Genomic DNA, 15,095 nt, shown 5'->3' on the forward strand with positions numbered 1-15,095 from the left:
ATCCCTGGCCCTGCCAAACTGGACCACTTTCTATTTCCCAAACATGATGTGGATTCTTCCGCCGTAATGTCTTTTTTCATGCTTTTTCTTATCAAGAGGTATCAAGGGGATATACCTCTGCTCCTCATTTCTACCCATCAACATCCTACCAACCCCAGCTATCCAGACATCTCCTTTCTGAGACCAAAATTCAAATGAATTTCTCCTTCAAAATGGAATTGCTCTTTTCTCCAGGCCCCTGAGACCCATTATGCCCCTCTCTTATAGAACTTAATAGTATTTTACTAGGTAGTACAGTGAATCTACTCCCTTGTCCTCTCATCCCCCAGTACATTATAAAATGTTTAACCATAATTTACATTTCCCTTGATCACTTTCATGAGTTGAGCTTAATACAGTGCTTTGTTATATGTGTGGTAGGTATTCAAGCAGTACTTGCTGAATGTGTAAATGCTTAAAAGGAAGAACCTCCTTAGCACCGCCATTTATATCCTTTCAATTCAATCAACAAATATTGCCAGAGTGAATTTTTACTCTTGGATGCTTTAGGAGATACAAAGAACTTGCCTTCAAGGACCGAACGATTGATTGTGAAGATAAAACAAGCACACTAATACACATATAAAAAGAGAAAATCTCAAAACTTGACCAATAACATCTGTTTTTCTCCTAAAATGCAATGTGTTAATACGTTAGTCCTACCCAATGCAAGCTATTGATGAGGACAGGGAATTTAAAATATAGTACATAAAAATATATTTCTAGCCATAGATCCAGTAGAAGTAACACAAACATTCAAATTTAAATCTTAGGGCCATTTCCAGATTGTAAATGTATTCATTAAATCTAAGGATGTATGATTCTAAATCATAACAATTGTAGGCCCCCAGGCAGAATTCTACAGGAATATACATGTTGCTTTGGCTGAATAATATGCCTCCGCTATCCTCCCACTCTGCCCCTAAACACTGACTCACATAAATAAGGGAAGGCGAAATCTACCTCTCCAAAAAAAACAAAAAAGAAAAAAAAATCCATATTTGGAAAAATTTAATCTGATTAAAAAAACTGAACTATTTAATGCTAAAATCAAGTCTTTTTAAAAATATTACACAATCTTAGAACATATAATTATCTTTGCTTCCTCCATACTATGCCACACCACTCTAAAGAAACCCTCCTTCCTTCAAGCCTTTTTAAAATTTTTTTACTATAAATACCATTTTTAAATTTTAAAGTTTTTCAGTATATGAAAGACCCACAGAAATTATATTATGCAAACCTGTAGACTGGTGATATCCTTTCTAGTCATTAATGTAGACCAGTGGTTCCCAAACTTTTTTGGCCTACCGCCCCCTTTCCAGAAAAAATATTACTTAGTACCCCCTGTCACATACTATCACCACCCCCTTACAGTTATTCACCACCCCTAAATGCACCTGTGGCCATCACTGCCCCACCTGGGTCGCTGAAGCACCCACCAGGGGGCGGTGGCACCCACTTTGGGAATCGCTGATGTAGATCATGAACTCACTAAAGATGGACACCTTTGATCTCCTTTGCAAAACTCTTCAGCATTTTTACACAATATGTGCTTAATAAAGTATTTATTAAAATGGACAAAAGGTAAGGAAGAACAGGCAACTGAGGCATATATTGTGCTTCTGTTCCCAGAACTAAGTTAGATTTAAGAATGGTTTATGCTTTAATTAAAACCATTAACACAGCAAAGTGTTTTAAAATCTCTAGCTAGACATCCCAGCCTAACAAACATTCTCATGGAATACTAGCAAAACTTTCACACCACAAAAGGGAGGAAAGATATTCTACAACATAATAAGTGAAGAGCCATTAAACCTGAGAGCAAGTTTAAACATAATGAAGAACATTGTTAATGGCTATGTCTCATTTACCATGTGATGGCAAAGAGGAATTAGGATAAGAGAACAGAAAACAGGCTCAATTTGGCTGTGCTTTTCTGGTGATACGTTAAGCTAATGGGCAGCCAAATGGATTTTCTGGCAAAATATGCTCTCAAAAGCCCTGAACTCACAGGCAAGACCCATTCATTACCTAGCCTAAATGAATTACTGGTACTTCTGGGGAAAAGGAAATGTTTTTTGCTAATTCATTACTGCAGGTACCACTCGAAGGCACGGACATTTGAAGACAACATGAACAGCAAGAGGCATTAAAGTGATCCATCACCTCTGATAGCTTTTCTACCATATGCTTTTCCCAGCCTTCTTCTGGTGGGCTTTCAGGAATAAACACCCAATCTGCACCACAAGCTAAGGCACTTGCGAGGGCCAGGTACCTATGCAGGAAATATCAAGAGGAAGACATTACATTTTGTAGGAGACGTTACCCTGGGCTGAGAATTGAATAGGAGGAAGAGAGCAGGGTGGGCAGCATTTGGGAAAAGCCCAAGTGTATTCCCTTGATACAAATGAGGGGACCCATGTGAAAACTTAACACTAGCTTGCACCCTTTACTTTGGGATCGCAAGATTAAAGGTTTTTTCCTAAGATGCTAAATGGCTGGGAATTATGGAAAAATGCAATCCCCAAAGAATCAGAATTGCAACTGATACAATAATCAAAGGAAAAACAGATAGTGAGCATAAATAAGTTTGGTTTACAGCACATTACAGACTCAGAGAGAGTTGGAAGAGACCTCAGAGGCCAGCTCGTCCAAAACCCTGGACCTAGAAAAGGATCTTTGTCCTCACCCAATAAGGGGGCATCCACTCTGCCTTTACCTAACAAATTAAAAGTGAGGGGACACTCAACTACTTCCTGAAACAAGCCTGTTTGTTTTTAGAGAGCTCTCAAATTTTTCTTTAAATCTTCAATGATTTTGTGTACAGGAAGTAACATAAAGGGTATCATTTTGGGACTGAGTAATCAGAAAAAAAGGGCTTGTCATGGATTGAAAGTGAAGGAAACAGATAGCCCAAATATTGCACTGGCACCAAGGGAATGTTCCAAGACCTAGATTCAAGCTTCTTGTATCACACAAAATGCAGAATATTTAAGGAGAATCCATGAGAAGACTTGGACAAAAACCACATAGGATTAGAAGGTATAAGTGGGTCTTGAAGTACTCTGGTGAAAGGAACCCCAACATCACCAAGATCATGGATGCTGTGAAATAAGTATATACTGGACACTGAGAGCAACAGGGTGTTACAATAGTTTACTCAAGTCCCGGTTCTTATTATCTGTGGGAGCAAGTCACAACTTCAAATCCTTGCACTAGCTCCCTCTCAAAGTTGTAAGGCAAGCTCCCTGTAAGCTTCAACATGCTGTAGAAGTCCAAGTGATTACTAGTGGTGGCAAAGTTCAGCCAACATAGAAACTATACCAGTAATATTTTAAATGTGCCTCTTTCACATCTCTCACTCTTGACTTTCCTGGTCCTGTTCCTGCCTTTCTGAACTTACAGTCTAACAGAGGAACATAATTCACAAAAGGGAACTGAAAAGAAAATATAATTTTGAAGTCCAAACTCAAGTTGAGAGTCTTGGCTGTCAATAACTCAAAGTGTGTTATTTCATATCTGTGGGACTCAGTTTGGACATGGTGATCTCCAGTGTCCCCAAAGCATATTATTTTCTAAACACATACCCACAGTGTCTTCCCATAACCTCCAGAACAAAGGTCCTCTGGTGACTGCAAGACAAAAAGAAGAGAGAAAGGAAATAAACAACACTGGCATGAACAGAATGCTATGGGAATAAGTTAAATAGGCTTAGAATAACATTCTATAGCAATGCAAACTGATGACATAAAGACTGATTTTCTACAAATGCAAATGTAGATGCTTCAAACTGCTTGGTAAGAAGCTCTCTTGATTTAATGAAAACTTCTATTTTTCAAAGCATTTTTCAGTTTTGAAAACACATTCACAGATTATGAGAATTCCTAATTGTTTCTAGAAAACTTTCTCATGTTTTTTTAGGGGAGAGAGCAAATTTGTATAAACAGACTTATTTCTAATATAAAGAACCATTAATTGGACATATTCATACAAACGGAATCCAGAAGCTGGCTGTGAAAACAAGAAAATCCTAGTGAGTTCTCTTAACAAGGGGGATTTAAGGACTAAGAAGAAAAGAGAAAATAAATAAATCATACACCCATTGTCTTTTACTCTCATACTTTCAAACATTCAAGTTGTCACTGGGGATATCATGGATCTTGGGCTATTTAGAAATTCCCTTTGCAACCTGACCTGGTGTTCCAATTTACTTAGGTATGTTTTGCCAGCATTCAAATCTGGGCAAATAGTTTGCCCAGTTCTGGACTCTCTTCTCATTTCTTTCTAATATTTTACCTCAGGGCAGTGGTCATGATGGCATCCACAACTTCAATGATTCTGTGCAAAGCCGAGTCAGTGCCAATTGTCATATCTGTCCCACAGAAGTCATTGTCTATAGAACCCACCAACCCCACGATGTTGAGGTGGGAATAATTCTTGATGTCATCTTTATTGATTTTACCTGTTTAAAAATATTGCCAATGTTCATGGTTACTACCACTAGCTGTTCCAGGATCAATACAATGCTTAAAGAAAAATGATCTTGAGGGAAAAATGATTTACCCATTTAGGTTATTTCTTTACCTTCACAAATTTTTTAAATCATTTCTCAAGAATGTGGGAAAAGAGAGCTTTTCAAAGATTAAAAATATATATATATATATATATATATATATATATATATATATATNCCTCAGGGCAGTGGTCATGATGGCATCCACAACTTCAATGATTCTGTGCAAAGCCGAGTCAGTGCCAATTGTCATATCTGTCCCACAGAAGTCATTGTCTATAGAACCCACCAACCCCACGATGTTGAGGTGGGAATAATTCTTGATGTCATCTTTATTGATTTTACCTGTTTAAAAATATTGCCAATGTTCATGGTTACTACCACTAGCTGTTCCAGGATCAATACAATGCTTAAAGAAAAATGATCTTGAGGAAAAAATGATTTACCCATTTAGGTTATTTCTTTACCTTCACAAATTTTTTAAATCATTTCTCAAGAATGTGGGAAAAGAGAGCTTTTCAAAGATTAAATATATATATATATATATTCATATTACATATATGTATATACATATTAAATATATATATATATATATATATATATTCTGGTTTAATAGCTAGAACCTAACTTGTCATTGAGAGATCCAGCATTAAATTTTTCATTCCAACTCATAACCTGTGTGAACAAGTCATAGCTTCTAATACTTGCCTAAGTAGCTCCCTCACAAAGTTGTAAGCAAGCACCTTGTAAGCTTCAGTATGCTGTAGAAACCCAAGTTATTGTTGTTCTTGAAGTTAAGCCAACATAGAAACTGTACTGGTAATATTTTAAATATGACTCTCTTTTATGTCTCTTACTCTTGACTTTCCTGGCCCTGTTCCTTCCTTTCTGGACTTAAAATCATGTCTTTTTTTTTTTTCAGTTCACTTTTGTGAATTGTGTTTCTCTGTTCAAATATAAGCTCCCTGAGATCAGGGATAGTTCTCCTTCTGTCTTTTATTTTTATCTGCAGGAGTTAATACTCCCTTCTTCCCTCCCTCCCTCTCTTCTTTCCTGATGCCCAAGGTAAAATAACATTTGGAAATCCAACTCAGAAAAAGTTATAGACTAATGAGGTGGCAAGTATTTTCTAAGCACTCAAAGTGTATTTAAGTCTGTACCAAGCATGAGCTGAAATGGTAAAGATTAGCTTAGGTCAGAAGTACCTAAGTATTCCTTATAGGAAGGGGCAGGTAGGTAGCTCAGTGGATAGAGAGCCAGGCAGGGAGATGGGAAGTCCTGGGTTCAAATCTGGCCTTAGATACTTCCTAGTTGTGTGATCGAGGGCAAGTCACTTAATTCCAATTGCCTAGTTTTTATTGCTCTTCTGTCTTGGAATTGATACTTAATATCTCTTCTAAGAAACATCCTCCTATGTGAGGAAAAAAAGAAAGCAAGAAAGAAAGAAAGAGAGAGAGAGAGAGAGGGAGAGAGGAGGGAGAGAGGGAGGGAGTGAAAGAGAGAAACAAAGAGAGAGAGAAAGTGAAAGGAGGGAGAGAGGGAAGGAGGGAGGGAGGGAAGGAAGGAAGGATTAAAGGATGGAAGGAAGGGAAAGAAGAAAGGGAAAGAAGGGAAGAAGGGAGGGAGGGAGGGATGGAAAGAAGAAAACATGGTGACTTAATCCCCCATTTTCATGACTAAAGAGCTCTACTGCGCCTTTTAATAGGAATACAGGGAACAAGGAAAAACCCAGGGATAGCTTTGGGAGTAGGAGAGGGAATGAGGGAATAGAATGACATCTGTAAGTGATCATGCTTGTGTATCTGCTTTAGAAAAGAGTGTGAATAAAACATTAAAAATAGGGGAAAAAAAGTCCAGGTTGAGCTCTGAATCATTACCATTTGTCAGTAATTCTTAATTCTCCATATGCAATTTATAACAATTGTTTATAGTTGCTTCTGCTGAACTCCAAGGCTTTCTTAGAGCTATCATTAGTTGAAAATCACTAACTCAAGGATCAGAGATGTCATCATCTCAGACATTCCCTCCACTGGTACAGGCAGCTACTCTGTATAGTTTAGGGGTCTTTTTGAGCTGCTGTAGCTGAAAAAAAGTCTATGACTTGGTGGCCATGTCACTCTGACATTGAACCTCCCCAGATCTGGCTAGGCTGCTCCTCTAATTTGAACAGTCTTACCGGGCATAGATTCCATCTTCCAGTTTAGTGAGATATATGAGAGTCTACACTCTGCTAGAATGACCTTGAAGAATCCAAGATCACCTCCACATTATATGGGACATTAAAACAGAATTTCAATGGAGGTAACTAATATATACCATATTTTAATGGGTTTGAGATTACAGCTGTATATGTGAATATATTTGTGTATTTACATATACATGTTTAACTAAATAAATATAACCTATATGTATATATACATATTCATATATCTACACATATCTCAAGTACTGATTATTTTAAAAATTAATGCCATTATATCTCGTAGATAGGATTTTTGGAAAATCTACAGAAGTACAAAGTACCGTAGCAAAGGAACGACTGTATTTAAGTTACAAGCTTATATTGCATTTAGTGAATTACCTAAGAAACTTAAGAAAAAAATTACCTAAATCAGTGGGCAAAATCAAAGTCTTCACAGGGTGACTTAGTAAAACCTACTTCAAGTTACCAAAATTTGTGATTGAGAAAAGTTAATTTTCTCTGAAGGCAGTACCATTTTTAGCCAATTCGTCCAATAGTCCACTCCATTCTTCCCGAAAAAGGTTAGCTCCAGTTAAGCTTCCATCCCCACCAATCACACACAGATTAGTAATTCCTTTCTCAATCAAGTTCGCAGCTGCTTTTAATCGGCCTTCCCGGGTACGGAATGATGCACAGCGTGCACTGCCAATGATTGTTCCTCCCTAGAAAAGAAATCACATTCATTTACCTCCTAAGGAGATGGACAGGGATAGAAAGATCCATGCACAGTCCTAGCTATGAGTCCCACCACACAAGAGGTTATCAGAGAATATGGAAATTTCTTCTTTTTATTCCCCAACTTCAGGGGGTGAGAAAGATTTGCTAATCTCCTCCCAGAGTTCTAGAATTTTATGATATAGTAAGGTAAAAGAATGGGAGCTGCCATTCATTCATTCTATTCATTGATTCAACGAAAATTTAAATGCCAATCTATCTGTCCAATGAATAGAACTCTGCACTGGGGAAGATAGAAAGATAATAGAAATAAGCCTTTGAAGAAGCTTACAACATACTACCTTATAATTGTTTTGTATTAGAAGTTTTTTTTGTTTTGTTTTGTTTTGTTTTGTTTTTAAGGAGGGAAACTACAATTTTATCTGTGTGGGAAACTCCCAGTGTAGAAATTCTATGGATGCAGGATGCATATGCACAACTGTCTGTAGCATATTCTCTTACAGAGGCGCCTGAAGCAATAAGAAGAAGCCTTAGAGGTGAGTGAGAAGCACTCAGGTCCCTCCCGTAGGTGGAAAGCAAAACTTGAATTGGGGTCTTTCTGAGTGCAAAGCTGACCCTCAAGATACACTGCCTTATCAGACTATAGAATGAGGAATCTGAACACTTAAATAGATAAGTAGGGTAGCAGCCAAACTCAATAGATGCTACTTCTTAAAATATAGATAAAGGCAAAAAGGGCCTGCTTATATTCAGAAATAACAAAGAGAGTGGAGAGTAATATCAGTACTTGATGATTATACAATAGGTACACTGAAAAGAATAAAGTCCTCTTCCTGAATAAGACTCTGTACTCTATTTTAAGGGAGTGTCTTATTTAGGAAGTCATTCTAGATGACTAGAGGCTTGACATTTTCTAGTCAGGTCTCCATATAAATTGAGAAAAGGGAAGGAAGATGTGTGCTCTGATTTTTATTTTTTGACTATGCTTTCTTTTAATAGGAAGTGATATTCAAAAATCTAAACTCATAAAATAAATGAAGTAAACAATTACTTATAACACACACACAAAAGATGTATTTAGGGTCTCCTTTAAATACTAAACTACCTTGTATATTTAACATGATTAAATCTGCAATAATTAAAACTGTATCTGCAACTTTTTCAAGTTAGAGAAGTCCATTTGCTGGGAGGAAGCTATTCTGTGCCAAAGGAAATATAAATCTTCAATAGCCCTTACAGTTCTCTGAATGTATTTATTCATTTACACAAACCTACAGATACCGAACAAAAATATATATAAAGCTGAATTTTAGAAATGTTTCATTCCTTTCAAAACAAAAACTGTCATGATACTATCTGAAACATAAAAAAGTAACCCAATACAAATTAAATATCCTTTGTATAATTATACATATATTATCAACCAAGTCTGTTCTAGAGTAAAAGTTCAAATTTTATCAAGAATAATTTTTACTACCCACACTTCCCCACTAAAGTTCAAGTGATTGTGCTCTTCTGATAATAGTAATAAATAAGTTAATTATGACTATGCAAAGCAAAGGTGGATTTCAGGTCTAAATTGCCAGGTATTTAGCAGAGAAGAAATTTTTCTTGATTGCTCAAGATTCTCTGGGTTAAATCTTTGCAGGATCATGTCATTTATAGTGCTGAAATGAAATCTGTAAGCTACAAATACTCCAATGACATGGAAAACACGTATATAGTCTTAGAGACGAAAACTGAGAATGCTAAACTGTGGTACTTCATGCTTCATTCAGATACACAAACACTTTCATTTTTCCTTCAGTCAGCACGCAGTTTGTCAGTCCTCTCTCTGGAGGTGGACAGAATTTTTCATTATGGGTCTTTTGGAATTGCCTTGGATCACTGGATTGATCATAGCAGTTGGGTCTTTCACAGCTGACCACTGTACGTATTGTTTCTCATGGTTCTGCTCACTACACTTTGCATCAGCTAATATAAGTCTTCCCAGATTTTTCTGAAACCATCTTGAACATCATTTCTTATAGCCCAATAGTATTCCATCACAATCATATACCACAGCTTGTTCAACTATTTCCCAATGGTTGGAATGCCAGCTATTATTAGTAAATATTCTAATATACAAACCAAAGAAGACTACCTACCACTATCCAACTCCAAACTCAAATAAGGAAGCTATCCCAGGAACTAAAGAAATATTCCAGGGCATGACAAGTATTGTGAAATTAAGGCCAGAGGGAAGAGATGTTCATTGGAAGACAATACTCTAGCCCAGGGGTCAGCAAGGTATGGCTCTAGAGCCATATCTGGCTCCACCTCCCCACAAACCAGTCTGGGCAGAGCCCCAGGATGTGCCCCAGGGGGCCCTTCAGCCCCCCCACCAACCCCCCACCCCCGCTCCATATTCCAGTGCCTTCCACCTTCATCCTCCTCCTTCCTCCTCCTTCCGCAGGCATTTATGGCTCTCATGGCCAAAAAGGTTGCCGACCTTTGCTCTAGCCAGTCAAAGTAATCTATAATTATAAGGAATTATGGAAAACCTGAGTCATATCAGGTACATTTTAAAGGACTCCAGGCAAGATAGCAGATCAAGAATTAACAAATCCTAACTGGCAGATCAACAGGAAACTGGGCAAGTTAATCTTGTACCTCGTCCCAGAAATGGGCAATGATATGGGTAAATTATTCCATCAAGGGAGCTATCTCACTGGGGAGCAAACTTTGTACTTTATTTAACTCTAGGAGAGGGAAATAAATATGAGAATAGTGAATAAGGGGTAGGAGAAGGCTGTGAGGGTTTGAGGAAGGACACTCAGTAAGTGAGTAATTATTAAGTACCTAATATGTGCCACGATTTGTGAAACATTAGGACTTTCATGCCCTGCTTCTTCATCTCCTTTCTAAATAAGAAGAAGATAGGGATCCTCATTTCACATCATTTTTCTCTTGAAGATAGCTGCCAATCACAATGGGCAAAGTAGATGCCAATGTGCTGGGAAAAACAACCTCCTATCTTTAAAATATTAAATTCTATTTTGTGCTCATTTATATGTAAAGTCAAATTGTTTTGCGCATGTGATTTTTGGTTTGGGAATGTCATTAAAACATATATAAACATGGGGCAACTGGCATCTTCATTTTCTTGAAGTTTTGCTGAGGTAAGGTGTTTCTAAATATTACAAGACGTATAATGCCCAGAATATCTATTATATTAAATATACAAATACAAAGTTACATACCCTTTGGAGAATGCTTGAAACACATTCCCAGGACACTTGAGTAATGTTACTGCCTCCATCTACCATACCTTGATAACCCTAAGGAAAGAAAGAGGGAAAAAAAGGGAGAGGTGGAGAATGTTAAATGGTACAAAATACAAATTAAAATCAAGTTTCTAACAGTTCTAGGGTAAGAAAATAAAATTATTAGTTAAAAGTAATAACTTACAATACAACATCATTAACAAACTCTGCTAATTGGAATTTCATTTTGGGTTGGTCTATAGTTTATAATATCTAGAATTTAAATTTAAGTTAATACTTAAGAATGCCAACTAGTCTTTCAGTTAGGTGGAATAACCAAGATTTTTTTTAAAATTTAGATGATTTTTTAAAGCTATTAAGCTGTCTATCTAAACTATATATATATATATATGTACATATGTATACACATACACATACATGTGTATATATAAGTATGTATATATGTATACTTTTAGGCAACAGTATTAAAGGATATGCTATTAAATTCTCTCAAAACAAAACAAATAAAAACAAGAGACTGCAGAAGCCGCAAAGTGTTTATTTTAGACTAAGTGATAATTCCTCTCTAGGCTGCACTCTTGACTCTTCACAGGACTTTTTCTTCCAAAGTTCTGTGACCTTATCTCCCTTCCCCTCCTTTCAACTTCATTTTGTGTGTTTTCTTCTTCTATCAGAATGTAGGCTCCTTAAGGAGAGAGACAGTCTCTTTCTGTTTGAATATTTATTCCCAATGCTTATTAAGTTAGGAAGGGGGAAATACAGTAGAGGTGAAAAGGAAAAGTTAATAGAGGTAGTTAAATGTTATCTGGTAATTAATTTTGATCACATTTTAATCAAGATTTAAACTTCAGATCATAAAGACATAACATTTAAAGCTGGAAGGGATCTTAGACATCATCTACCCAAGTGTTGGGAAATGATTTGGTCCTTTGGGGTCTAGGCTTAAGTTTTCTGGTCTATAAAATGATAGGGTTGGACTATGTAACCTCTGAGATTTCTTATTTCCCTACCGCTTTTGTACACACACACACACACACACACACACACACACACACCACACCTCATCCTCTATATTCTTCCTTTGGCTTCAATGACACTGGATGTAGAACAAGGCTATGTTCCTAGACCAGAGAGAGATGTCAAGGACTTGGTCCAGAGGCCAGATGTAGCCCATGACACTCCCAAAGTGTGGTCCAAATCAGAGTAAAATGTAAGAGGGAAATATTTAACAAAATAAATAAAAATAAAACAGATAAGATATGACATTATAAAACCAACTCAGTGGCCCTTGTGTAGCTGAGTGGCCTCCATTTCTTTTTGAGTTTGACATCACAATCCTAGATGCTTTTTTGTCTTTTTCTTTTCTTTTCTATAATCTCTCTTGGTGATCTCATCTTTCCTAATAACTGATTATAAAGGTCATGGTACCACATACTGCCTTTTTCTACTAGTTCTCTTTAGCACTCTAGGCAACCTCAACTGCTATAAACCATATTCTATTTCCTGCTGTCGTGATGGTCAAGTTTTTCCCCATGAGCAGAAAAGCCTGTACCCTAATCCTGTCTGTTTTGAGTTCCTAATCCTTCTTTAAAGCTTCACTGAGCTTCTACAGGAAAGTGATGCCTCCGTCCTCCTACTTCCAGATATTAGAATGACCTCCTAAGCACTTACCTAAGCCTGAGAATTATTTGATTATAGATCTCATGTTCCTGCTTTGCTTAAAACTCCATGAAAGTGAATATCTGCCCTATTTAAACTTTCTCTCTCTCCCACACAAATAGGGTACTCTGCTGGGACTATAGAAAACCTTTGAGTCCTGTGATGCAGCCTTCATACATACTTATAGAAATCTTCATTAACCCCTAATGTGTTGCTGAATTTCTGAATAAAACTTGGCCTTGTCCCATAAAGGATTGTTTGCATATGAAGAGGATGCCCCTGATATCCCAATTCAAGTTGTTTTTTTCCATCTGTGGTGAAACACCAAGATCCAAGGCTGAGGATGCTATGCTGTTTGTAAGGGTCTTTAACTTCACTCCAAGAGCACAGGGACTCTTCTTAAAAAGTCATTACCTAGATATCAGTGAAAGCTTCAATTCTCTCTTCACATCGTCCTTGTTAAAAATTTTAACAACTGATGAAGCTAGGTACCAAAGTGGTAGAGAGTTAAGCCAGTAGATGGGAAGTCCTGTGTTCAAATTCGACCTCAGATACTTCCTAGCTGGGTGACCACTTTATCCCAATTGCCTCGCCCTTACCTCTCTTCTGCCTTGAAACCAATCCTTAGTATCAGTTTTAAGACAAAAGGTAACCCTTAACAGGTTAAATTTTGGTAGAATGACAATAGAATAATTTCTTCACTTATGATTTATTTTAAAAAGCAAATAAATACATTTAAAGGATTCTTCCCTCTTCTATCCCCTCTTTTAATTATCAACACATCCACATCCATATCTCCCTACTTTAAATAGCAGAACGTACACATTTAAAAAAGTAAAATAGCTTTGGCATAAATCATTCTGCTATTTTTAGGTAGCAAAGAACCATCTTTAGTGAAGGAAATACAAGGGGGAAAGAACAGGAAAATGATCAGTGTGTTGTTGTATGTTGTCGCTTCTTATTATACTCATGCATTGGTTGAGTCATTAGGAAATTCTGACTCATCTGGCCCAAATAATATAAAGAAGAAAAAATTCTAACTAGTTATTTTAAGAGGTTAAGTATTAAGTGTTAAGTATTTTCTATTAATATATAAAGTGTGACTATAAAAACATATCTCTATTCTTTTTTTCTTAAACACACACACACACACCAGGCTAGGTCTTATATATTCAAAGTTCTTCCCTTCCAGAGCTACTCTCTTAGAAAACCATATGCCTCTTCAGTAATACTGCCATTCTATAAATTGTCTGGAGCACTCTGTTCTTTTCCATTTGTCTTCAAAGCCAGCAGATAAGCCACACACACACACACACACACACACACACACACACACACACACACACAAATCAGTATTTTTTATCATGTCTTAAAAGTGCACAGTGGAATTATCTAGCTTGATTGTACACCTTTTTTTTTTAAATGAATTTTGCTTTAAATGACTGGGGAGCATTGGGAAGAGCACTAGATTTGAAGCCAGAGGATTCAAATCTTGCTGTTATCAAAACCTGTCTGACTTTGGGCAAGAGCAGTACACTAACATCCTTGGATCTCAATTTTCTTACATGACCCTCAAGGACCTTTGTTAAGACTAAAATTCTCTGAAGACTGTATATTAATTTATAATTATTAAATAGTGAAGGTGGGTTGGAGAGAGAAAAGGCACGTAATCACATGGCCAGTCACCCAGCTAGCTAGCCTGAGCTCGCCACTCACCCCATGTCCCCATTTCATCCCTGATGCTTCCTACCAAAGAGATCTCACTTCTTCCTTGATCCATAACTCATATACCCCAGTGAAGTCACTTTTTGGGGGGTATCTCTGCTTGGACAGACTTGACCTCAGTCCGGGTCAGAGGCCACTCTTCCAGATGCCAGGAGTTATGTGAGACACCAGGCAAGAATCTTCCAGGACCCCAGGGAGCCTCAAGTACAAGCCTTGTACTTTACCCTATCAAAGTGTGGAAGGGGAGACGCAGATGGAGTTCCTTTTAAAAATGAAAGAGGGATACAGATTTATGTTAAATTCACACACTTTTCATCTCTAAATTGGCTTGTATGAGAAGTGAGCAAGTCATTTCACTTCTCAGTCACATTTTCCCCATTGGTGTCTATCTGTCAATTTGGAATCATAAAATTTGCCATGTATGAAGATATTTAAAATATTTAAAATTCCACAGGCTTTGCAAGTAATTCCAAAAGAAAAGCTCAGCAATTGCAGAATCATACGACTAAGTCTATAGCATTCCAGGGTGACCATTTTGAAGGGAAACACTCATTTGTATACACGTGTCCTAGTATATTTATTTTTAAGATGCATGGCATTATCGTTCTGTCTCCACATGGACTGGTTTTTCCCATTCACTTCACTAATATAATAACTCCATGTTTATTAATGAAAATCTCAAAGAAAAATTAGAACATCAAACCAAAAAAGGAAAAAGCATATTCTATGTTTTCCTCCGGTCCCTGATGATAAAACTTTAACATGAATTCTTAACCTGGGGCCCACGGACTTGTTTTTGGTTTTCAACTTTTCAATAATAATCTTTCAATACAATTAGTTTCCTTTGCCTCTGTATTTTATTTTATGCATTTGAAAACATTATTCTGAAAACGGACAATAGGCTTCACTAGACTACCAAAGGAATCCATGTCACAAACAAGGTTAAGAATCCAAACCACTAAAGGCAACAGTT

The 15,095-nt window shown here is 37.0% G+C and overlaps 1 protein-coding gene across 1 annotated transcript in view; it reads right to left on the reverse strand.

Moving 5' to 3' along the window:
• LOC123249362 (phosphofructokinase, platelet) overlaps positions 1-15,095 on the reverse strand; it is an 87,282-nt gene that overhangs the window by 43,659 nt on the left and 28,528 nt on the right. The window contains exons 3-7 of the mRNA XM_044678365.1: positions 10,715-10,792; positions 7,270-7,459; positions 4,339-4,504; positions 3,630-3,674; positions 2,209-2,317 (exon numbers count right to left, since the gene is read on the reverse strand). Of these exons, the coding sequence (XP_044534300.1) occupies positions 2,209-2,317; positions 3,630-3,674; positions 4,339-4,504; positions 7,270-7,459; positions 10,715-10,792 (588 nt within the window). The remainder of the gene's footprint in view (positions 1-2,208; positions 2,318-3,629; positions 3,675-4,338; positions 4,505-7,269; positions 7,460-10,714; positions 10,793-15,095) is intronic.

This window comes from Gracilinanus agilis, chromosome 5, assembly GCF_016433145.1.
Source record: "Gracilinanus agilis isolate LMUSP501 chromosome 5, AgileGrace, whole genome shotgun sequence".
NCBI classification, from domain to species: Eukaryota; Metazoa; Chordata; class Mammalia; order Didelphimorphia; family Didelphidae; genus Gracilinanus; species Gracilinanus agilis.